Source organism: Cyclopterus lumpus, chromosome 6, assembly GCF_009769545.1.
Source record: "Cyclopterus lumpus isolate fCycLum1 chromosome 6, fCycLum1.pri, whole genome shotgun sequence".
Classification (NCBI taxonomy): Eukaryota; Metazoa; Chordata; class Actinopteri; order Perciformes; family Cyclopteridae; genus Cyclopterus; species Cyclopterus lumpus.
The window spans coordinates 7,341,199-7,366,070 of NC_046971.1; the positions used below are offsets into that span (position 1 = coordinate 7,341,199).

Below are 24,872 nucleotides of genomic sequence, written 5' to 3' on the forward strand. Positions count from 1 at the left end.
AGTCTGTCTTACAACAATATTTACATGCTCTGGTACTGTACACTTAATGATTGCTTGTTGTATATCCACCACAACTCCAATGTAAGAGATGAGGGACACAATCCACTCTACTTTGAAATATTGTCTCATTCTGGCTTTTGCTGAATTTTGGAACAAGCTTTTTTTTGCTGTCCAGTATGACATGAGGAACAATATACAGCGACCAGTGAATGTGTGACATTGCATATGGGCATGCCGTATTAAGATAAACGTGATAAACGTTCAACCCATCCTTTAATTCAATGATTCAGACCAGTGCGTAATTACGCAAAGCTTTGCTGAAGAGTCATTCCTGCCCGATGATGACTAACTACAGATATTGAATCAAAAGGAAATCGAAAGACCATATTCTACAATTAGGCGTGTTTGCCTATCGAGCCATGCAAAACACCGTTTGGTGATGCATGTTCTGTGTTTAAACCCCATGCCGTAAAGAAGAAAGCAGCGGGTTTGTCCATAACTGTCGATGAGTTTCCGCGCAATAATTGCTTGAAAACTCTTCTGCTGCATTCAAGCTCATGGGAGAGACAATGTGGTATATGTCAACAGAGTGACTGAGTTCCGTAAATGTTAGTGGCTGTTGTTAGTTATTCTGCCTACTCTCTATAGCGAGTCATTTCGTATTATATTTCCAAAACGAGCCAAATGTTGCAATCCCGCATTTAGATATTTGTGTCGATGACTGGCAAGCTGGTATGTTCAGTTTTTCCCGTATCACGTGAATGCAGCAAAGCGCCTATCCTCTGATTGACTAACACCCCTGACCAATCAGAGTGCCTTCTTCAACAGCCAATCACCGAAGTCTGAACATCCTATTGTCCAATCAGATTCAAAGGGGCAGATTCTATTTGTCGCGCCGCGGTGGATGATGGAAGATGAATGAAGCGTCTAGCTAGCGACAACAACAACAACATTACAGCATATTAACTGGCACGAATATACCAGAACAAGAAACCACTGAACAATAAAGACACATGGGATCTGTGAAAGGGAGCCGCCCACTGGGCTTCGCATGCTTTGCCACACAAGCTAAGCAGGACAGCTAGCTAGCTAGTTGATCCGTGGGGGCATGCTAATAACAAACGCTAGCATGCACTGGGAGGATGCGATGTTGAAGCTGTCACTCTGACTACGAAAAACAGACGATCGAGAGGTAAATAACTTCGAGAAGCATTGTTTTAGAACTGGGCTGGATATTTCAATATGCAGTTTGATGAGACGTTACAGTATTAAACGCTAGCTAAATGTTGGCGTAGCTAGCTAGTTACCGTTAGCTGGTGTAGTTAACTTAAAGCTAACTAGTTTATTTGGTTGGACTCTAAGCATGACTAGTTCCTAACACATCAAAATATGTTTTCTATAGTTTTTTGTCTATTCAGTGCAACATAAATCTCTTTTCGTTCCACTCATAGAGGCTGAGGTAACCGTGCCACCATGTACTCGAGTCCCAACAACCACATGAAGTGCAGCAGCAGCAGCATCACTGAGCTGCTGGGTGCCCTGTGCGACTGCAGCCTGTCTGGGGTGTCCTGGAAGCGGCGGGCCCTGGGTGGAGTCTCGAGAGAAGGTTTCCGTAGAGCTCTCAAGAAGTGTGCCTACGGCTCGCTGCTGTCTAAGCTATTTCAAGATGACACCAAAGGGTCCACCTCAGGAGCGAGTGCCACAGCTAACACACCGGCCAAAAACAAAGTCCTGATGATCTGCTTTGACTTGCGGGTGGCGGGGTGCCGAGAGGAAGCAGAGAAGTTGGAGGAGCAGCTGGGGATGCTGCTGGAGGGAGCGTCCTCTGGCCTGAAGGAGATAGACGCAGTCATTGAGCTGTTGGTACATCTCGCTGGTTCGGCACCGCCACCCCCTACATCTTTTAGCAGGGACTACATGAGGCGAGAGAGGCCCGTGCTGCGGAGGCCTCGACCCTGGGGCTACCAGAGCGAAGAGCTGCAGAGGCTAGAAGCCCGGGCATGGGGTCTAGTATGTGGAGAGGAGTGGGGAACTTTGGAAAGTTTGTGTGGAACTCAGAGGTTGATGGATGCCCCTCCAGGCACAGGACTGCTGGCTATGAGAACTAAATTGGAAGCGGAAGAAAGATTTGAGAGGGATACCAGGATGACGCTGTTTGGAGCACTGCAGCACTCTCGAACCTCAGACATAGACATAAGACTGGACCTGCCTCCTGTTCCCAGTAATATTGATGTAACTGGGCTGTCTATAAGGGTATGACACTATGTATTTTCCTAGTATCGAAGCACATGCATGTTGTTTAGTTTGGGTTCAAAGGAATAAACCCCAGTGTTATGCAATGGTATAATCAGGGTTAATTGTTGTCTGTGCAGGTCCCCTCGTGTTTAGATCAGTCTGAGGATGAGGGCTTCCAGTCCGCTTCCAACATGACCCCAGACTCTCAGTCAGAGACCAGCCCCATTCCAGACGTTGATATATGGGAGGCTCTCCGCACGTTTGAGCCTGGAAGACGCCGCTGCTGGGAGTCTGTTGGCTGGTAAGTAACGCGTCAGTTGTGCTGTTGAAAGTGTGATCATATAATCAATAAGTCTAAGGTGATCAACTCTTTTTGTCAGACCAAGAGATTTTATTTACAACAATCTAAAATGTTAAAAAGAACAAATATTTAAGATTGAGACCCAGTTGATTTTTGGCTTTTTTGCTTAAGTTTTGGAGTGAATTATCACACAACACCTCATTTTAAAATTAATTTCTTCGCAGCCCCCCGGGGAAAAGAGAGTCACTCTATCTAACAGAGGGAGGCAGGGAGGCCTTTGACCAGCTTTATCGTCTATGGGAGGGGGAGATGAGAGTGGTCAGCACTGCTACACCCTCTCCTCTCCTTCCGCTGCCCCTGGACTCTCAGGCACAATTGGTATTTGACCTCCTCAACGTCTTGATCGGAGTGGCATCCACGACCTTCCCTCTCAACCAGGTGCATTTCATTATCTTTATTTATCGGTCTCCTAAAATGCAGTTGATCCATTGTTTTTGTGGTTCTGTCAGACTGAATGGATACAAGTGTATAAGGTGATAAATGCACTGTGACAGCAATTACTATAAAAAAAAAAACAGAGAGAAAATAAACAGAGCAGAATCAATGGACAATCTGTGCATGTGCGACATAAACACAAACCCAATTGGTTTATAAAAGCATATTACCTCAAGACAACAACAATAAATAATGTGGCAGTGTCAAGCACCGTTAATCGCCTGACAAGATGCATTACAAGACGAGGAAATAAATGAAAATATTCCTAATGCCAAAAACAAAACCACAGGAGAGCTATTGTGTTGCTTTATTGTTTCCCATTACATTTTTCTAATCTCCAGAAGAATAGAGTTATTCAAATCCTTCTCTTCTTTTTTTTGTTTTTTTTGCCCCATTGTGTTCTTGCTTCCTAGCATACTTTATCATTAACATGCAGGCTTGTAGCATCAACGTTCTACAGTTAAACAGTAGCAAAACCGAAGCCCTCCTTATTGGCACTCCACACCAGGTTCAGTCATCCTCCATAACTCATCGCACCTTTAACGGTCAGGTCATACCCCTCTCCTCCACAGTCACTAATCTGGGAGTTAGGTTTGACCCTCACCTGACCTTTAATGACTGTATAAAATACCTGTGCAAAACTTCCTTTTATCATCTTAAAAACATCTCCAAACTCTGCCCCGAGAAGCTCGTCGACACCTTTATCTCCTCTAGACTGGACTACTGTAATTCCCTCTTCACTGGGATCACTGGCAAGAACATACAGAAACTCCAATACATTCAAAACAGCGCTGCCAGGATCCTGATGAGAGTCTGGAAATATGAGCACATAACACCCATTCTCCACTCGTACCTACAAGAACTCATTACTCCCCAAACCTCAACCCGCATCCTCAGATCCACAAACTGCTCGCTTCTCCGGGTCCCCAACTCCAAGCTCCGCACCATGGGCGACCGGGCCTTTTGCTTATGGACCAGTCTCCCTGACCACATGAGGGCAACACAGACACTGGACTCTTAAGACTGGCCTAAAAACCTTTTTATTCAGGAAGGCGTTTTTGACTTTGTGTTAAATCACTGCCAGCTATTTTCTTTTCTATTATAGTTGGTTTTAAACTATCTACTGGCTCTTTAGCACTCCGAGATTCTGCTTTACAAATAAAATGCATTATTATTATCATTATTATTGTAGAAGAGGTAGTAACACAACATCATGAAGACCTGTACAATCAAATATAATCAAATACTGTAGTCCTGCATCATGCAACTTCTACAAGGCTTATAATATAAAAAGTTTGGTTGAGAATGTTGGAGAGGTGTTTATTAAACTCAAAGGCAATCCTTGAGGTTGCGGTAGTGTTGTGCTAGATTGGACAAATATCGTCTATTATTTCTGTCCCCCCAAATGGGTACTGTCTGGGACCCTTTGTATCCAGTTCTCATAAAACAACCACGGAGTGGACAACATAACAAACACTTGATTATGTATTGCGATCTCATATAATAACACCACAAACCATGCCTTCAAATGTCACCATGGAGGTGAATCTCAAGAAGAAAATCTATATCATAAGCTTTTCAAAGGCGGTCTTTGCCATGGGGCTTGTTTGTGAGATGTTATTCATTGCATTTTGTCCGCCATCTGTAAACCTGCCATCTCTTTCGCAGAGTGTTCAGTTTGATGTCAGACCTGGTGTGTGCGTGTCAGGAGCCTCCCCAGAGAGTGTGTGTCGTCTTTTGGGGGAGCTGGCCCTGCACGGCACCCACTACTTGAGGCTTAGTCGCTTTTCTCTCCAGAGTGCCGACAAAAAAGGCCTCGTCTTTCAGGTATGTTGAGACCACATATTTGACCCCTGTTACCATTGTTGTGGCAATTTGAGACACGCGAGTCATCAACACAAGTACACAAACAATATATACACACAAACAACCTAAAAACCCAAATATGATCATGTAAGTAAAGAGTTTTAGGTGATTGGCGGTAGAAAATCTGTAGCCAAAACTATCCAACATCACAAAGGCACATTCATTTTCTATTTTCTACTGAATGTAACGTGACAATTTCAGTGGTTTAATGCCGTCATAGATAATCTAATAAAATACTTAACATTTTGTTTCTTTCTCAGGCTTTTACAGGTGGTATGCGGAAGTATCTGCATTACTACAGGGCTTGTGTTCTCAGCACTCCACCCACCCTCAGCCTGTTGACCATTGGCTTCCTCTTCCGCAAAGTGGGCCGCCAACTAAGGTGAGGTCAAACCTGCTTTTTTGCCTTCATGTGTCTAGTATTAATTTCACTCTTTTGAACCTCAACCTCACAGTACAGTCGTGACCTAGAGGACCTTGCTTTTAATATCATCAGATTTAAAAAAAAAAAAAAAAACGGCTTCCTTTTTAATCTAAGGTACCTGTCAGAGCTGTGCTGCGTAGATGGGCCTTTAGGTGCAGGCCAGGCTACCTTCCCCGTGGTGAGTTCTCTTCTTTTTGTCATCCATCATGGCTGTGTTTAGCCTATCAGATGGGATGTCAGCTCATTGTCATGTGGCTCTCCTCAGGGTGTGAAACTGCTGTCCTACCTGTACAATGAAGCACAGAATAACTGCAGCAACGAGAACTATCCGGTCCTGCTGTCGCTGCTGAAGAGCAGCTGTGAACCGTATACACGGTCAGTCACGACGCTCCTCATGCTGACGCGTGTCCTCAAAGCAAAATGATATCACCCAAGGACGGGTCTTTCCCTCATTGCTATGCAGGTCTTTCTCTATTTACATATTTCTAAGGACTGTCAGGACTGGGTGTGACTATTTCTCCTGTGCTTCGCTTAGGTTTGTGTCTGACTGGGTGTATAGTGGCGTGTTTCGGGACGTTTATGGAGAATTCATGATCCAGGTCAATGAGGACTATCTCGGCTCCAGAGGTGAGACGACACAAACGCATGCTGTCCTCAGTCAGCAGGTTCTGAAAATGAAAAGCCTGCACGACAGATTGTCTGTCAGGAAAAAAAATTGATTTCATTATTGCCTTTATTGCCTAGTTAGATTTGTCCTTGTGTCTATAAAGGATGTCATGAAGTTATTTGATGATAATCAGTGGGAAACAAAATCATCTACCGCTGCTTTGGAGACCAGAGCCAACTCTGCTCAGTAAGCCACAGGGACAGAAACAACACAAATATGTTCCCTCATTCTTTTCAGTTGGTACACCATGCTGGCTGAAACAATTTCTGAAATAAATTGGGGTTTTTTTCTTTTGTAATTGCCCTTGACAAATCTGGACGAGCCGACTTATTTTTTTAATCCAATTAGTGACGTGGTTCTTGAAGAGAGCAGAAGAGTAGCAATGAGATACGTGTGTGTGTGTGTGTGTATATATGTGTGTGTATATATATATATATATATATAAATAAAAAGAGTAAAAGGTGATCATCAGAAGTCATTCGGCACGAAAAGAACTAAACGGACGATTAGTCGTCTAATTGACCAGTCCGACTTACTAATAGATCGATTTTTATGCGAAAACAAGATATGATCATATGATGGTAGAGCTTAAACAATGTATTGATTGACGGAAAATAAAGTTTTCCAGTATTTTTCAAATAAAAACTTTCCGCTTGGGGAGACTTTTTTTGTTTAAATGAGAAGATTTGTTGCTTTTCTCTCTCATACGTGACGGTACACTGATTATCTTTGGACTGTCAGGCAGGACAAAATTACTTTTGAAAATATGGCTCTGGCAAAAAAAGGTTCGGGTCATTTTTCACTATTTACAGAAATGTGAAGACCAAACGATTAATCAAGAAAATATTCAGCAAATTAATAGATAATCCAAAAAATCGTTTGGTTTCAGCCCTGTCTGAGGGAATTGTTTGTAAGCGAATTATAATCTTAATGAAAACCTGTTCCCCCCCCCCCCAAATGAGAACACTCCGTAATTGCTTCATTTTGACAGGACTCCATAAATATAGCTTTATATGAATCATTATAGCCTGTCCAAATATTGTATGTCATGCAACACCCCATTCAAGGTCAGACCATCACCTCGGCTTTGTCTGGCTAAGAGGTTCATTTGCTCATCGGCTACACCTCATCAACTTCTGCAGTGAACCTCTGCACTTCTTGCTCCCGCGTTTTGGAGGACGCACAAATGTCATTGTTCTCCTCGAAGTCTGTCGGCCAGGCAAGCAATCAGCAGCTAAGCTTTCTTGGCAAGCCGCGGGCTTTCTGTAAAGAGTTCTCGAAGCTCAGTGCATTCATGTTCTCTTATGCTTTTTGTTTAGGATCACTGAGCTAAGCGCTAACAATTTCCAAGTGTTAATTCAAGCGACCAGAGTTTTGCCATGCCCCGTAAGTCATACTAATAAGGAAAAGTTTTAGGCCTAGTGCAGGCTGCATAAATACTACACCACTGTTTCTTTTTTTTCTTCTTTCCCCAGTTGTGATGATGGAGCAGTAAAACCACTCGTTCTAAATAGTAGAGCAGCATGTAATGGGCGTCTTTTTATATCTACGCAGACAAACACTTTTGGGTCCAAGGCTACACTCTGATCTCGAAGGATGTGGAGGATTGTGTGCCCATCTTCCTGGGACACATCGGCAATGACGTGTACGTCTGTGGGAAGACCATCAACCTCCTCAAGATCTGCTGCCCGCAGGTTTGCTTTGCACATTTAACACATTCATATATGCAGACGGGGGATTTTAGGCAGCTGAATGTTCTATAAAGATATTAGCGCATATAATCAAATTAGGTCTTAATTTATTCAGTACAAAGAGAATCTTTGGCGGTGGTTTGCTGTGAATACATTAGTCATTTAAAATTATAAACCTTAAGATGACTCCACCATATTTCGTCTGTTTTTCTTGCTCTTCACAGTCAGTCAATGTACTGGATTGTTAAGAGCCATCTTACATCCACAAAATCCACATGCACCCCAACATTATCTACTTGCCACAACATGCTTCAACCCATCTGGAAATCCATACTCTCCAAAGAGGATTGTACAAATAATCAATACTACAACATATGGGGACGCGGGCAAAACGTTATCAAAACATGTCACATCAGTATTGGGATGAATTGTTTTGTTGGTTCGGACTCTGAGATGTTTTCATCATCATTCAGACATTTGAAGCCTGAGCTGTTCCGCTCTGTTACTGCAGACTTTGAAAAAACTAAATATATATACATATTGGCATTTTGGATGTATTATTTCCCTTTTTTGTGACAGCGGGGCTATCGTAATGCATCTAGGGGTGAAATGATTAGTTGATTTAAAATTAAAAGTCGATCTACAGAAAGATTATTGCCAATTTTTTGGAAATGATAACCACTCCCTAATTCGAATTCCTAAAATTTGAGGATTTTATGCTTTCCTCTGTTTTATATCAATTTAAACCGAATGTGTTTGACGTTCGAAAGACATTTCAAGATGACACTTTGGACTTTACACAAGTTATGATGAACATTTTTCCATTCTTCCCGATATTATAGACAATTGAATAGCTGTTTAATTAAGAAGAACATTGTCAGATTTATCAATAATCAAATGAATATTATTACATATATTAATATGCTGATCTTGATTATTTGTTTGTTCTATAAAACAGCAGAAAATGGTGGAACATTTTCCCAGAATCACATTTTAGAAGCCGGAACAATCCCTTTTTTTACACTTTTGCTTAAAATGTACTGCAATCATCAATCAAATTGTTGCCGATCTATTTTCTATTTAAATCTAGATGAAATTCCTTCAATATCTTGCATATCTTTGAATTGTCTGTATGGTAAAACCATTAATATTATGCCCTAAATACAGTCTGTGTATCCCTATGAGTTACCATGCGATTCCCAGCACTGCTCTCTGCAAAGCACCTGTAAACCTAAGCGTGTACATGAATGGACCCCCTCCTCCACTTGGCATGCTAAGCATGCCGGACAAATGGAAAAGAGTCTGACGTTGACGTTTCTATGTAATATAATTGTATTTAATCTCCTCACTTCTCTGTGATTCTCCTGCTAATTCTCCAGCACATTCTGTTTTTTATGACTTAACCTGCCTGACCTAAACCGCAGGGCTCGTGCTCGGGACTAATTGGCATTCTGTAACTACAGAGTTTCTCTGTGTGCTAATTTTAGTCCGTTATTCCTGGACACACTGCTGGACGGCACATGTGAAATGATCTCGATAAAAAACAGGAGTGAAAGGACGGTTAGTAATGTGCTATTTAAGAGCGACTCAGTCGGTTTGATTAAACCCAACATACCTTTAAGAAAAAAGTATGTTATGGTGGATGTTTTGAAGGAAACACCCAATGTTTGCTATGTGGGTTCAGCCGTAGACAGTAGTTAGTTATTCAAAATCTAAATCTCTTTTACAGCTGATTGTAAATGTTTTGTTACAAAAGGTGCTCCATCTGCATCAGTCTATGAATCAATTTGTTTAACAGCAAATTAATCAATTTTGATTCCAAAATGCCAAATATTTACTGAGTCCAGCTGTTTTGTCTGACATGATGAAGAAGACACTTTGCACTCCTTCCTGAGGTTTAACAGACCAATCAAGAATATAATGGCCCAATTAATCAACAGTAAAAGGTTTTCTCCTCAGGAAGACAACACTTAGGACAACGAGCCTCTGATTGGTGCAAGCTTTCTGTGTGCTGTGTGTCCACAGCACTACATCTGTTGGTCGGAGCTGCCGGTGCCTCGCATTGCTGTCACCTTCTCCCTCCAGGAGGTGGAGGAGATCGAGAGGGACTGCGCGGTGTATCGCGGACGCATGGAGAGGGTTGCCAAGCACAGTGCCATCAGCAGGGAGGAGCAAGTACGCATATTGTTCCCTCGCAGTAGCATCGTACCCGTGATGTCTTTTTAAACCAATTTCTTCCGATGTTTTTGAAGCTTTTGTTAATATCGCTTCTCCTCAGTTATGTCTGACAAGAGCGTTGGTCACATTAGCTTGAAGAACAATATAAGGATGTGTTCCCATGTAAGTAGACATGGCAGTCAACATGGTGTATTGCCAGAATTAAGACTCCATTATTTCACTGCTAGCTGACTAAAATGTAGTAAATGTAAAAATCAATGGAAGCCTAAAATTCTTCAGTGAGAAGGCAAACCTGTAGTAAGACAAGTCAATACACTGTGTGTGTGTGTGTGTGTGTGTGTGCGTCACACAATATATGTATGTGTGTGTGTATATGTGTATATATATATATATATATATATATATATATATATATATATATATATATATATATATATATATATATATATTTTATTTTTCTTCTTTCTTTAACATAACATGATTCATGATGCTGACACTGCCCCTCAAGTACTAAGAGTTTCTGCAGCGAGCCATTATAATGATGCAGCTGATGTCTGGGGCTTGCACGCGGCTTGATTTAGTGTAACAACCTGGTGTGTATGACCTATAACGTGTGCGCTGCTGGCAGTGCTGACTGGCAGAGGTGGGGTGAGCTACAGGGCAGCCGGATAGATCTTTGTTAATGATGATTTCTTCTCTGTCTATTGTAAGGCCCAGCGAGTGGAGGATGCACGCCAGGAGCTGATCAATCAGGTCAGAGAGTCGGCGGTTAAAACCCTGGAGAGCATTCGCGGTTAGTGTTACACATCTCTCTCTCTCATACACACACACACTCTGAGAGTATCATTTTGACATCCTGCTTAATGCATATGCACACTCCTGTATAACACACACTTGCTTCTTCACTTTTGACTACGAGTGTGTCCTTCAGCTACTCATTCCTCTCAGGAGAGCGGAAAGGATGCACTGGGCCGAGGGCCACGAGGAATGCTTTCGAATGGCTCACAGCTCGGTGGGCTGTGAAATCTAATCATATCTCGCACAGTTTAGCGAACTCCATTATAATTCCAAAATATGTGTGGCAAAGTTTGGGAGGGGTGGTGGAAAAGTCTGGCCTGATGCTCTGAGCATGTCTTGGCATAGGTATATTTGTGTGAGGCAGATGGTGATAGTGCGTGTGCGTGTGCGTGTGTGTGTGTGTGTGTATGTGTGTGTGTGATATGATATGATGTTATGCACTTTTCCATGTGGAGGGGTAAGCAGCCCACTGTTATTTCTCCCGGCTCCTGCAGGGCGCCAGGTGTCACTTCGTCTGGCTGACGAGGCCAAGAAGAGAGAGCGTTTTGACGAACTGAAACAGCAGCTGGAGCAGGAACAAGAGGTGTGTGTGACTAAAATATGTTGCCTGTGGATATGAGTAACACCGATTTAAGAATGTAATTATTTGTTGAGAAATGTGTGACAAAGTAAAGATGGCGAGCATGTGTCTGTAAGAGCATACAACGTTTGTTAGAGGAGTGACCAACACCACTTTTTGTCTCCTATTTCCTATATATATATAGGAAATATATATATATATATATATATATATATATATATATATATATATATATATATATATATATATATATATATATATATATATATCAGAAGTTCAGCCTGCAATAACATATTTTCGGGGCCACTTTGAAGCAGGGGAGACACATTGTGAGCAGAAAATCACGTGCTGGGGGAAATATTTGGCTCCTTAGCTGCTAAATGCTTCATTATGTCATCAGTTTTTCATTGTTACTGTTTGTCTGTCATTTGGTGCTAAGCAGGTGTTTTACAGTTGTCTTTTGGAGAGAGTTTTTAGTTGAAAAATGCTGCCTTCTGTTGTCAAATATGGTGCTAAGAGAGTGAACCAAAACAGTAAAGTTACAGCTAAATAATGAGCTAAAAGTTTTTGTTTTTTTTGTTCTACTAATATTGATTATAGCCATAAATGTAATGTTATCCACTCATTGCTTTTGATTCTGTATTTAGAAACTGACAGCAATGATACATGTTTGTTTGTGTGTGTTCGGCTGCAGTGGCACAGTGTCGCCAAGAAGAGGCAGGAGGAGGATGACTTTGGCTTTGCCAGAGAGCTGAGGGATAGAGAAAAAAGACTACAAGCCTTGGAGCAGCAACTGGAGGAGAGAGCCAGGTCTGACAGCCGCTGCTGGAGATGCAAACGTTTTATTGATGATTGATTAATCTCTGTTCAGAATGTATTTGATCGAGAATATATGAACTGACTGTGCAAACCTGATGGGATATCAACTCCACCTGTGTGGGATATTACAGCAGCTGGGGCTTGTGCCGAATGACCATGCAGTTGGGATAATGGCATGAGCAAATATGATAATGTGAGCATGGCGCAAATGGATTTCCATAAGGTGGCCAAAAGTTGATAGTTGGAGATTACCTGCTTCTTTTTAACCAATTCGCAGTGGCTTCATTTACTATTCCTGCCTTGCAGTAGAATTTGTTGCAAAGTTTCGAGATTTAATAACCTTATTATTTGGGATGTGCCGGGAACATATTCTATGACCAGTTTTTCATTAAAGGAAAAACCTATATTTCATATTTGAATGACCTTTACTGATTAATCAATTATAGATCATTGAAGGGGCTGACCATTGGTGAAGGAAATTGCTCAGAATTAAATTCAGAGCCAACACAGAGCTTGAAAGCACATATTCACACACACGCTTATTGCAGACCAACATGCTTATCAATCGGCCATGAGCAGATGCACATGAAAGCTTATCTTGCCAGAGTACAAAGAATACTGATTGCTGAATGATTTGTAGCCGTTTGTGACATAGACCCTTTCCTAGAAATGCATTTACTGTTGCGCAAGATGAAACCAGATTATTAACCTGTCACTTGTGTGCTGCTGCGCCCACACTGTAGGAAGGAGCTGATCGCTCAGTACAGCCGTCTGTCGGAGGAGGCGGCTCGCAGAGAGAGACGGGCCATGTGGCAGGTGCAGCGAATGAGGCTCGACGAAGCCAGGGCTCAGTTCTTCATGCATGACACGCAGCAGACTCAGGTTTGTATTGAATTAACATTGGAAACACACACACACGGGACCATATATATATATTATAATTACTTAAGGGAAGTAAGCAAAGCTCTTGTGACTTCTTTCCAGGCAATGCTAAATAAATATCCATTAGGCCAGGAGAGACCTCCCATGGAAGTGTTGCCTCCTGTTCCCTCAGCTCCACAGACTGCACCACAACCAACACTGGTACGACGACACACTCATTTCTCAACCGTAATCCCCATTTATTTACACTTAATTGTGTTCTTTGGAAGTGTGTGTGCTCATTAGCATCTTCTTCTGACAGGAACCTCCCAGTCAGGATCCGTCTGAACAGCGGCTAGCGGAGACTCAAGAATGTGATGCTGTATCACCACCACCTGACCCATCTTTGCTCACCCTACCAGCTGACCCTGTCCTCATCTCTGAGGACATCAACATCAAGCGGGTAGACCTCGCCCTACAGGAGATCAGCTCTGACCTACCTGAGGTGTGTCCGACAGCACAACTAGTAGACTATGACTTCAGTGCCCCCTTTAGTCCACTTGAGGGTATCACCGGTCAAGCCTTAATCCAGCCACGGCCTTGCCGGGGATCTGCAGTTCAGCCTGACTTGATCCGAAACCATCCGTCTTTTTCCCACATCCCCATTGGAGAGAACATGTCTCAGTTCCAGGATGGTTTTCCCAAAGCCAGCCCCTTTGGCCAAGCCTCCAAATCCAGCTTTCCTCTTGGCCAATTCACCGCAGAGGAGCCCCAGAATACATTCAAAGCAAGCAGTTATGGACATCCCTCTCAAGCCACAGTGCAGCTAACGGATGAGAGTGGCTCAATGGCAAAAAACAAGCAGATGGAGGTTGCATCTATGATAGAACCGGTAATTGAAATGGGAAATTTAGAACGCACAGTAGAGGGAAATGATGGCACCGGTAAATCAGTTAAGGCTGCAAAAAATGATGATGTGGTTGATTCCCCATCCACTACACCAGAACAAAGTGGCGAGGATAATGGTGTTTGCTGTGTTGGGATTGATCCACTTGATGCAAACACTAAACCAAGCACTCAAGACCACAGTTCGGATGTTCAAGTTAAAGCGGGTGATAATATTTCTTTGACAAACATTCATGTCTCCAGTGCTCACCTAAAAGCTGGAGAGCCGGCTTCAGATGCCGTTGCCCAGCAGCCTTCATCCAGCATCCATGGACAGTTCTCTGAGGCTCACTTAAATGTCAGACAGCTTGCATCAGAGGTAACCGATCCCCTCCCCTCCCCTAACGTCCACGGTCATGCATCCGATTCACATATCAAGATTGGAGAACATATTTCGGAAGTTGGTGCGCCTCTCCCTTCCGCCAGCGTTCATGGCCACTCTTCTGACGCTCACATTAAAGTCGGGGAAAATGTTGCCGAGTTTGTCGCTCCTCTTCCCTCTCAAAATGTCCACGGTCATGCCTCAGATGCCCACATCAAAGTCGGTGAGCATGTTTCAGATGTAGTTGCCCCTCTGCCCACCCCCAGTGTCCACGGTCACAGTTCAGATGCCCACATTAAAGTCGGCGAAAATATCTCGGATGTCGTTGCACCACGTCCTGCTCCCAGCGTCCACGGCCACTCCTCTGACGCCAATATAAAAGTGGGCGAGTTTGTGTCGAACGTACCTGAAGAGAGACCTCGTTGGAGTAAACACGGGCATGCCTCCGACTGCATGCTTCAGCCCGGCTGCGTGACGTCTGGAGCTGAACCCGCCTCGGCTGCTCTCCCTGGAAGCTCGTATGGTCACTCCTCGGACTCGGGGTTGGCGACTGGATGTGTCGTTTCGGGAGATGGACCCAAACTGTCTCCTCTACCCGGCAGCGCCCATGGTCATTCTTCAGACTCAAATTTAGGCATGGGATGCGTCGTGAGCAAAACTGAACCGCTCCCATCACCACTACCAGGCGGCGTGTACGGTCACTCTTCTGATTCGACGCTGGGCGGGGGTTGTGTGGTGTTTGGGACGGAGGCACAACCCGCCGCTCTGCCTGGCAGCACTTTTGGCCACTCATCGGATTCTTCACTTGCAGTTGGGTGCGTGGTGAAGGACAAAGACATCTTAAATCAGGAGAAGACGGAAGACAATGAAGATGTTAAAGGTAATGGATACTATTTGAGTGATACACATTCTGCAGCAACCATCTAGGGCTTAATATCTCTCATGCAAATGTTATCCAAATCAATAAACTCACTCTATTTATTTATTACATTGTCTATTTTTATTGCATTAACTCAAGACAACACAGTGCAACTCGCATACATAGAGGAGATGATCTTGATGGGTAGGGTTTATTGAAGACAGGAGAAAAAAGATGTACGTGCTTTTACTCACAAAGTTCTTCATAAATACGTCTAGTTGCGGTTCAATTGCTGTAATATTCTCCATGACATAAATTGTATAAAGTATTTCTTTATTTTAGCTTTGATTGATTTCTTTGCTACTAAAAGCAAAATGCTTAACAGATAGCGTAATGTTTTAATAGATGTGTTGTCAGGTGGGATGCAAAGAATTGAAGGTGCACTCTGTTTTCGGCAGTCCCAAAAGATATGAGTTAGAATCCCATAGAAGGTCACAAAGTAAAAAAAAAAAAAATGTATACCTGAACATGGTCACTGAAAACTGTGTTCTATTTCTATTGTTCTCCACCGTTCTTCAGGTTCTAAGCCTGCCGGCCCTGGGGAGGAGCTGGTGGAGTTCACGGGGTCCTGGGCTGCAGGCTTCGGTTTGTCCCCTGGAGAAAAGTCTGAGCAGGAATACCTCCTGGCTCTGTGTGCTCAGTACGAGGTGGAGCAATACGAAGACTGCTACAACCTAATGGGTTAGTTAATAACATATAACTGGTTCTTTTGGCACATAGTAATTGTGGACAGTGTGAAGTTTACGACATCCTCATTTTTTTGTACACGCAAAGGGGAATTTGGGCAGTAAGGAAGATTGATTCAAACCAGAGCTGTTTCTTTTCCAGAGAGCATATCTTGTGAAAGGTTTTGGTTATCTTAAAAGGTGCTATATAAGGAATTTAGAGCATAGTTATTGCTCTACAGCTCTCTACATGGAGAAGGCTGAGCAGGTGGCTAGCATGGACCGATGCACAGACACACTCGGATTATAATACAGAGGAGTGAGAGTGACTTCATTTTCTGCTTAGGTAGCCTTTACTCAACTATATCTATACAAAGCGGAACGTTTTTTGCTTCAATATTGATGCTCTGAATGTAGAATACAGATTCTTTAATGCTCTGAATCCCGTATATATGGAACCTCTTGGGTGCAGAGACCTAAACTTTAATTATATCCTTATTTAAACAATTTCACAGCACAACCGATGTAAAGTAGGCACTCTATTCCAATCATGAATTAAATGAACACAACGTTATTATTTGGCTCATAAATTATTTGACAATAATTCTGCGAAGACTGTTGCCTTTTCTTGTGGACTGAAATTAGACAAAAACAAAGCTCAACCCATTCATTTATTAACAGATTGGGTTGTAGCATATGCTACAAATCCAGTCGAGAAATGAAATGGGGCTCCTCTGATCTTCTGATAGTAGCCTACATTGAACAATATGAGCATGTCTACATGGTGAAAGGTGACTTGTACGCTACGTGCAGCCTGTTAAAGTCCTTGATGTTTCTGAACTAAACATATTGTGAAATCTGTGGAGAAATGATGCACCATAGAGCGGTGGGGCTTCCTTCATCAATTAAAACAAGCCCCTTTTCATGTTTAGTAGTGATGCATTTCCAGGGGGTGTTTAATATTTAATCCAACAGCAGGCACAGAGGTTGTATATAAAGCAGTGATATTTCATTAGGGTATATTAAGACTGGTTTATGTTTGGGCGAGATGCATCTTGGCTCGTCTCTTTCACGCCGTGTGTCACGCTGCTATTTTTCATGCCAGCTTCCAGGGTCTCCATGAAATCAGTCAGCCGAATACATCTTCCACACTACTGATCAAAGTCAGGAGCCCTAATTATTTAAGGAGTGTTACTATTTATATAGATGGTGGACAAAATAACTTGGGCAAATTACAATATATGCTTTTTAATGGACTCACCCTGCAGTGCATTCTATCCATTGTGCAGCTCTAACATTTCTATTTTGTCTCAGAGAGGTGCAGGAACACATTTATAGACCTTTTTGGTTTTTGGGCTGCCGATTCCTTTCATTATCAATGAATCGTTAAGTTCATCACATTTTAGAAAATAGTTTTTTTTAAAAAGCCCAAAGTCGCATGTTTCCGTCCTCCTGAACTCGATCTTTTAATGTTTAAATATTTACTTTTGCATCATCCTTTCCCCGCAAAAAATATTACTATGACGTCGTTTTTGTATTTTTTTTTACTCCCACTGTCACCCGTACACGCTATTGTGTTTTGTTTTTTTCACACTCTTTAAACCGGCACAGCTTTCTGCCGTTGCGAGACCGATATTTATTCAGCAAACATGCCTGTCATCTCCCCCTCGCGCAGCTTCGTCCCCCGAGTGTCAGCTGCTGAAGCAGGTAACTCGGGGCCCCCGGGGACTCGCCATGGACCCCACTGCTGTCCAACTCAGCGAGATGGTTTCCCTGCCAGTTCTGATAAAACAGGCCGTCACCACCCCGCTCATCACACAGTGAGTGTCTGACTGAGAGAGAGAAAGCTGCAGGAAGAAAATTGCATGTTTTTGTGCTTACGAAAGGACTAAAAAAAACATCACATTTGGTGCCGTGTGTGAAAAAGACATTATTGTTTTACCTGGAAGCTGAAATACTATGTTTAAGTGAAATGCAGGTGTGAGGCTTTAACTGATCTACATGTTCTGCTACTCCAGGCCACTTAAACTTGAGTTGAGTGCACATTCTGCACAGGAGGAATAATTTAAATTCTTATTACTTTCCATCTTTTGTAGGATCCTTTTTCTGCTTTAAATTCCATCAGAGATCCGGACTAGCTTGTCAGTCTTCAATGCAATGTTTTTGCACACTATGCAGTTCAGCCTTTTGTGTGTAAAGAAATGTCTTTCTCATCCCTTTCTGCACACAGAAGGGGGGTGCAGTGTGTTAAGCATTGGAATTCATAGCTCTAAACTTTTATTAACACATTTTTATCCCGTGCTTAGCAACACAGTGAAGTTTGCCGGAGATTTTCAACTCTATTTTTATATCTTCTCTGCTGACTTTTCAGTTAAGAGTCTCCCCTAAATCCCACTGTTACACATGTGAATTGCTTAGGAATAACTTAAAGCAATGGGATGGAGGAAGTGATCTAAAAAAAGTGTAAACCCGGTATATTCCCTGAGCTTTCTCCAGAGCAGATGTCTATCATCCTTACAGCCTGTATCAAATATGCAAGTCGGCATAATTCTCAGTTCTGATTATTGTGTCAAAACTGCACTTTTCTTATCTTGGTCCTGCTCTCCTCCACCTTCCATCTTCAGTGTGTCTTTGGTGAACAAGGCAGTGGTGGACTACTACTTCGTGGAGTTGGGGGTGGAGAGGCACTTTGAGGCACTGCGCCACTTCCTGCTGATGGAGGACGGCGAGTTCGCCCAGTCCCTCAGCGATCTGCTCTTTGAAAAGGTGAAGCTCTTTTCAAAGTGTTGCCGTCAGCCCATGCAGAAAATATTTATGTATTTATTGCGCTCTCGGAAAGGACAAGAGAGATCAACTTGGAACAAGGCCACATGTCCTTGTCGCCTCTTGAATGCAACACATTTTAAACAAAGACATTTTCTCTGCATGCATTTAGTGTTCTCTGCTTTCAGCCTCAGAGCAAAGGCAGGTAGCCTTGTAAACTAAATGATTGCATGCATAAACTACCAGGCTGAATAATACCCAGAGTTGGCTGTTATTTTTTCAAAATATATACGCCACAGTTGGAGGCCAGTTCTCCAGAGGAAGTTACTTTGTGTACTTTCCTGCAGAATGTACTATAGGATCCTAGATCCTGAGTGTGTTGAAGTTGTGAAATCTAAATGCAAAAAATGTATTATTTTTATATTGATAATGAGGAGGCGCATGCATCAGGTGGGCAGAAATGCGACTCCAAATAAATGATAATGTTGCTCATCTGCTGGATGTGTAAACTGGCACGTTTTGCTCAGACGTTCAGCATATCAATAGGCAACAAGTCAATATTTAGTTTACAGCCTTTCTCCTTTTTGAATACAAGCGAACATTTATGTTCAGCAGTTAGAGTGACATAATCATTAATTTAGAGTTGTGTGTTTCAGTTTTCATGTCCAGCTATTTATTCTAGAAGCTCCTGAGGGAAATATCTGTGGGTAATTAGAGCTTTGTTGCCAGATTAGCCATCTATAGCAGCTGAAAACGGCATTATGAGCGGCGAGAGTGACCCGAAATAGTAAAGTTGTGGGCCGCTAAACAATGAGCTGAAACTCCGTAAAGATGATAGATAGATAGATAGATAGAAGTACTTTATTGATCCCCTAAGGGAAACTCAGGATCCAAGTAGCTCCAAACATCACACAAACATAATATACACGTACACACTATTAAACTATTAAAAAAGATTGTCCAAAAAATTTAAACACACATTATTAGGAGTCCAGGCTGGGGGTGGGAGGGGCATTGTGCAGAGGGCCAACATAGCCAGTAGTCAGTGAAAAGGTGTCAGTGTAAACAGTGAGTAAGTAGGGCAGAGGTCAGATTCATTGAGTTCATCGGTACTCATTGCATTGTCGCATTGTTTTCACAATTGAATTCCATCACATTGCCTATTGCCAGCACACAAAGCGTCGCTGCCTTGATTCCTCGACGACTTACGCTAAGCCCAGAGCTTCCCGTCGTGAAGTAACAAGCACATCCGCCGCCGACACCTGTGTGCTGCTGTTCTGCAGACACGTTCGCGTACATCTGTCTCCTGAGGAAGCCAAACACTTCAGCAGCTGATCTCGCTGATTAGCACACCTTCATCCGGAAAGCGGGCTAATCATCGCAATCAGCTCCACACAGTGTTCGTTTTGGGGTGGAAAAACCTGCCAACTATAGGGGCCTTTTGGCGGCACGATTTTAAAAAGATCGGTGAAGAGGTACAGGGAGGAAATCCATGTTTGACCTTTTTTTGTGTATTTATTTGACACCCAGCTGGGCGGTGGCCAGACGCCCGGCGAGCTGCTGACCCCCCTGGTCCTGAACTCCATCCTCAGCAAGGCCCTGCAGTACAGCTTACACGGGGACACCCCCTTAGCTGGTAACTTCACCTTCGCCCTGCGCTTCCTCCCAGAGACCTTCCACCCGCACGCCCCCGACTCTCTCAACTGTCTGGAGCTCCGCTACAAGGTCAGCCGGCGTGTGTTGTAATGGACTGAGTAACGGGAGTGTGTACGCTTGCTAGGACGCGTTTGTCTCGGCGTGAGTGGCAGCTTGAATGTGACAACCCGTCATGTTTTGACAAACTGCCCATGGGTGTGGAAAATGAGCTTATCATGCACTTAAATGGTTGAAGCTTGTGGATTGATTGGAGTTGAATCTTTTGAATGACATGCACATTGACTAATGCTGCACATATTGTCCTTTGCTCTTGTTCTCTGTGCCCTGTCCTGCTAAATCTCCCATCTTCTAAATGTTTTAATCTCCTCCTCTTTCCGTATCTTTATGTCTTGTTTCTTTTTGCACCACTCTGTCTCTCCCCATATATATTTTCACCCTTCCTCTTCCACCCCCCCCACCCCCATTTTTCCCCTGCTCTGTCTTCCCTTCACAATCCTCTCACCTCCTTTATCAACATCTTTGCTCTCACACCTTTCTCCTCGCCTCATTCGTCACTCTCCCTTTTTCTTTCCTAACTCCCGTTCCTTATTTTTTTTCTCTCTTTCTTTCACACTCACTGACTTTCACACCTTCACACACGGTTTCTCTCCCCCCCCCCCCCCCCCCCCGGTGACTCCGTCTCGTTTCCCGTTGCGTCATCTCCCAGGTGGACTGGCCGTTGAACATCATCATCACGGACAGCTGCATGAACAAGTACAACCGTCTGTTCTCGTTCCTGCTCCAGCTCAAACACATGGTGTGGAGCCTGCGTGAAGTCTGGTTCCACCTCAAGAGAACAGGTGAGAAGGTGGGGAAGGTGGGAGCTGTCGATTCAGGCCCTGCTCCCAGATCCTGTTGTGCTTCAACTGTTTGTACCATATGCAGTGAGGGGAATGCTGCAATTCCTTTCTGTTTTATTTATAGAGCACATCTCATAGCAGTGGGACTATTGTAAAATATTGTGCTCCAGTAGGTTGGATAGTATTGATCAGTGGAAGCGTGTGCACAGATGACTTAGATGGATATGCTGAAGGGGAAGTATTAGAGGGATGTAGACTACAAAAATATTATTACTGATCACCAGGGGAAAATGTGGATGATTACTAAATACAACAGGACTCGGAATGCATTTTTTTGACTACAAGCAAGACTAACATGACTGGTTCGTTGTAGTATGATACATTTTGCAAAGTCTGCCTATAGTGTTTCCTAACTTGCTTAAATCCATTAAGAATTCATGTGCCCAAAGTGAGCTCAAATATCTAACCGGCAGGAATAAAGAGCCCAGGGTTATGTATTTTGCTGTGATATGATGCAGAGAAGCCGCACCTCTTCACATGTGAATGTCTGTAACGTCCGGTCCCTGTTGCCGTCTATGTTTCCCTCAGCGCTGGTGAAAGGAGCCGGTCGCTCGGTGCAGTTTCATCAGCTGCAGCTGTACAGACATGAGATGCAGCATTTTGTCAAGGTGATGCAGGGATACATCGCCAACCAGATCCTGCAAGTGTCCTGGAGCGAGTTCACAGCCAAGCTGGCCTCCGCCAGCGACCTGGACGCCATCCACCGTACGCACGCAGACTACCTCAACAGAGCCATCTTCAGGTGAGGGCTGGAACTGTTTATCTTTCAGTATTTATTGCAATACAATCTCTGTGCACAGTAGGTGCAGGTGATATATGATTTTTTTTTGTTTCTTCAACATATTGCATTGGAGAAGACAATTTGGAACAAGACCGAATGTCCTTGTTTCCCCTTGAATGCAATGCATTTTAAACGTTTCAACACTGTGAGTGATCACAGCTTTCAGGGTTCAGTGTTATCAGCGTTTAGCCTCTGCAGCCCACGTGAGAGCAGACGCAGATAACCTTGTAAACTCCCAAGATTGCATGCATAAGCTATATACAATAGGTACACGCTGAATGCACCAAAAACACATCACCTGAGTACAGAGAGTTGGTTTAAAAATGCATCAGGCTGCAACTTGACAAAATGCAGAAGAATGTATGAGAGTGAACGGATTGCAGGCACAGCGAGTTGAAGTGGATCTCTCGTCGCACACGTAATTTCATATCAAATTAATTCAACCTCCTCGTACCGAGTTAATTAAAATTCCAGCTGGATGTGAGGCTAACTCTTGAACCCAATGAATGATTTAATCTCATCGAGAGGTTGTTAGTATCACACTTTTCTGTGTCGGTCTGAAAAGTCCTTTTCAAGGTTCCTCGTCCTGCTTCTTAAACTTTGCCCTCCTCTTGGCTCCCCAGGGGTTTGCTGACGGAGAAGGCGGCGCCGGTCATGAACATCATCCACAGCATCTTCAGCCTGATCCTCAAGTTTCGGGCCCAGTTGATCGCACAGCCCTGGGGCAGCCAGCAGGGGGAGGCGGTGCACCCCAGCTTCATTGCCATGCAGCAGTCGTACAACACCTTCAAGTATTACTCTCACTTCCTTTTCAAAGGTGAGGACAACATCTTTATATACATATTTTAGGCGTGATATTTTTTGATCAAGTAATTTGGTTCAGCTGTTGCTTAGTTCTTCAATGATGAAGCCACATGGTTTATTATAAAGTATTGCCAATGAATCAGTGAATTGAAAACAGCAATATCAACTAAATGAGAGGAAAAGAAGGATAATCCCTCCGTTTCTTCAATATCATCACTTATATTTGTATGATGCTGTGAAATGTTAAAATTGTAGATTACCTTCTAATTTCAAGTTTAAGGGTTGCCAAATTCTATCAAATTGAGTTAGTTTTTTAAAGCACATCAAATGTTCTCTAAATGTAAAGGATTTATGAAGTCAGATACGTTTCTCAGCTAGATATAATGGAGACATTTGTTTGAAAACAAATATTGCATGAAGCATCGTTTTATTTTGGAATACTGGTTTGTATGTAGTATTTTGAATTAAATTAAACCGTGTCTAGTTTGAACTTTGAAATGTTCTCCCTTGGTTATCTAAAACATGTTCAACACTCATAATCTGTCATCTAAATTTGATCTTTCTAAAACAAATAATTTGACATATCTTTCTTTTCTTCTCAGTGGTGACCAAGCTGGTGAACAGAGGCTACCAGCCTCATCTGGAGGATTTCCTTCTTCGCATCAACTTCAACAACTACTACAAAGACTCCTGAGCTGTGTTCTGGTGTGTATGTTGTGGTACTTGACACGATACCGGCATACGTGTTAGCTACTGATACAAGGCACCATGAGTGTTTACTACTCTTTTTTTTAAAATCCCCAATGTGTTTATAAGACAGATAATCATATTTACGTGTGTGTGTATATATAATGAATTCAGTTCATCTGGCCCTCATTTCGGTGTACAAAATATATCTTAAAACCCACCTGTGCTTTATTTTAAAGGCATGCATTTAGCATTTAAACATGTTGAGGCAATCAATGTGCAGGATTTGAACTCTGTCTGTGTGCTTGATGAATGGCTTCTAAACTGTATGCTGCCAAAGTCTGTAGTTGAGATGCTAATGCCGACTGTCTCACCCCCAGGTGTGCCTGCAGCCGTGTAGATTTTAAGTACATATACATTAAGTGGCAGTTATATGTAAATACCAAACCAATAAATGCTCTATTCTCTAGCGTTGTTTCTTCTTTTGTAAAGTAGAGAAAAGACATTAACGTGAGTAAGAAAAGAACGTATTTATTAAAGATGGCATTTATAGAAAACCAGGATTAATTAAGTGTAAAGCCTTATGGGTAGTGGACTCTGTCATGTTGTAAATGGCTGAATTGACAAAGGGAGAAAATGCAGTCCTTGCTATAGTAATGACATTTAGTACCCAGATTTTTCCTGACTGTGCATTAACTTGCAAAGATAAACTAAATCATGTCTTTGCAGCACAGCTGTCAGAAGTGTAATGAGCTGCAGCCGGCCACAATCAGAGGATTTGGTTTCTTGACTGGATGGTAAAGTTTGAGACTTTTCACCAACTGAGCCAAAGAAATCTTTTGACTGATGTACCGAGCTTGTTTGTTTTCATCGCTGTAGTTTTATTAATGGTGCAATTGAAGCGTTTCAACCAACATTAAAAAGGAATGACAGTACAAGGTTATTGGAACATTTTCTTTAAAAGCATCAGAAGACCTGCCGCTGCGCATTTACATCCAGGCAAAAGAAAGAAAAAGGGTTAACCGTTATGGCTTAAAGCAAAGGTTTGACATTTAGGGAAATACACTTTTTAATCTTTCAAGGTAGAGAGTTTGGACGAGAAGACTGTCGAACGGAATCAATCTTCCTCCTAACTTGACACCAGAAAGCAAATAAGTGCATTTCATAACTGTCAACCGTTGATGACCATGAGCAGTCACAAGCAATCCAACATAATCAATTGAAACTAAATATTTGAACAGGCGGTCCTCAATTTAAAATCCATCCTTGTTTGATTCTACCAAGAGTTCCGATGTAGATAATTTAAAAAAAGCAAGCAGGTCAACACAATGCAACTTTCACGATCAACGTCAAGTCAGTGGTTTTGACCCCGTCAGTATAACGCAGTACAGAAACGTGTCACATTTACACACACGGTGCAGCACGGGCCTCCACTGTCCATGAGATTTGTGGTAAAGCTCAAAAGGAATAAAACTGGACTGAGGAAAGGCAGAAATTTCGCGCATCAGTCGCCTCC

At 42.8% G+C, this 24,872-nt stretch overlaps 1 protein-coding gene across 2 annotated transcripts; it reads left to right on the top strand.

Annotated features, from left to right (window-relative positions):
* The first annotated feature begins 887 nt into the window (after positions 1 to 887).
* On the top strand, positions 888 to 23,825 carry tubgcp6 (tubulin, gamma complex associated protein 6). 2 transcript variants are annotated; one of them, XM_034535046.1, is made up of 26 exons: positions 888 to 1,192; positions 1,452 to 2,253; positions 2,373 to 2,536; positions 2,761 to 2,974; positions 4,700 to 4,858; positions 5,158 to 5,279; positions 5,436 to 5,499; positions 5,587 to 5,696; positions 5,857 to 5,948; positions 7,543 to 7,682; positions 9,705 to 9,854; positions 10,569 to 10,650; positions 11,150 to 11,238; positions 11,930 to 12,045; positions 12,798 to 12,936; positions 13,039 to 13,137; positions 13,238 to 15,062; positions 15,621 to 15,782; positions 17,442 to 17,586; positions 18,391 to 18,532; positions 20,060 to 20,254; positions 20,892 to 21,024; positions 21,613 to 21,826; positions 22,489 to 22,682; positions 23,272 to 23,374; positions 23,737 to 23,825. In XM_034535046.1, exons 2-25 carry the CDS (start codon positions 1,474 to 1,476, stop codon positions 23,361 to 23,363), a joined length of 5,622 nt encoding a protein of 1,873 aa, XP_034390937.1. In that variant the 5' UTR covers positions 888 to 1,192; positions 1,452 to 1,473; the 3' UTR covers positions 23,364 to 23,374; positions 23,737 to 23,825. The 2 variants fall into 2 exon arrangements, with proteins under 2 accessions (XP_034390937.1, XP_034390936.1); XM_034535045.1 differs by having other exon boundaries at positions 23,272 to 23,825.
* Positions 23,826 to 24,872: the final 1,047 nt, after the last annotated feature.

Coding starts and splice junctions, on each gene's coding strand:
- tubgcp6 (XM_034535045.1), top strand. CDS start 1,474: ATGTACTCGAGTCCCAACAACCACATGAAGTGCAGCAGCAGCAGCATC. Junction 10,651..11,149: donor AACCCTGGAGAGCATTCGCG/GTTAGTGTTACA, acceptor CGGCTCCTGCAG/GGCGCCAGGTGTCACTTCGT. Junction 12,046..12,797: donor CAACTGGAGGAGAGAGCCAG/GTCTGACAGCCG, acceptor CCCACACTGTAG/GAAGGAGCTGATCGCTCAGT.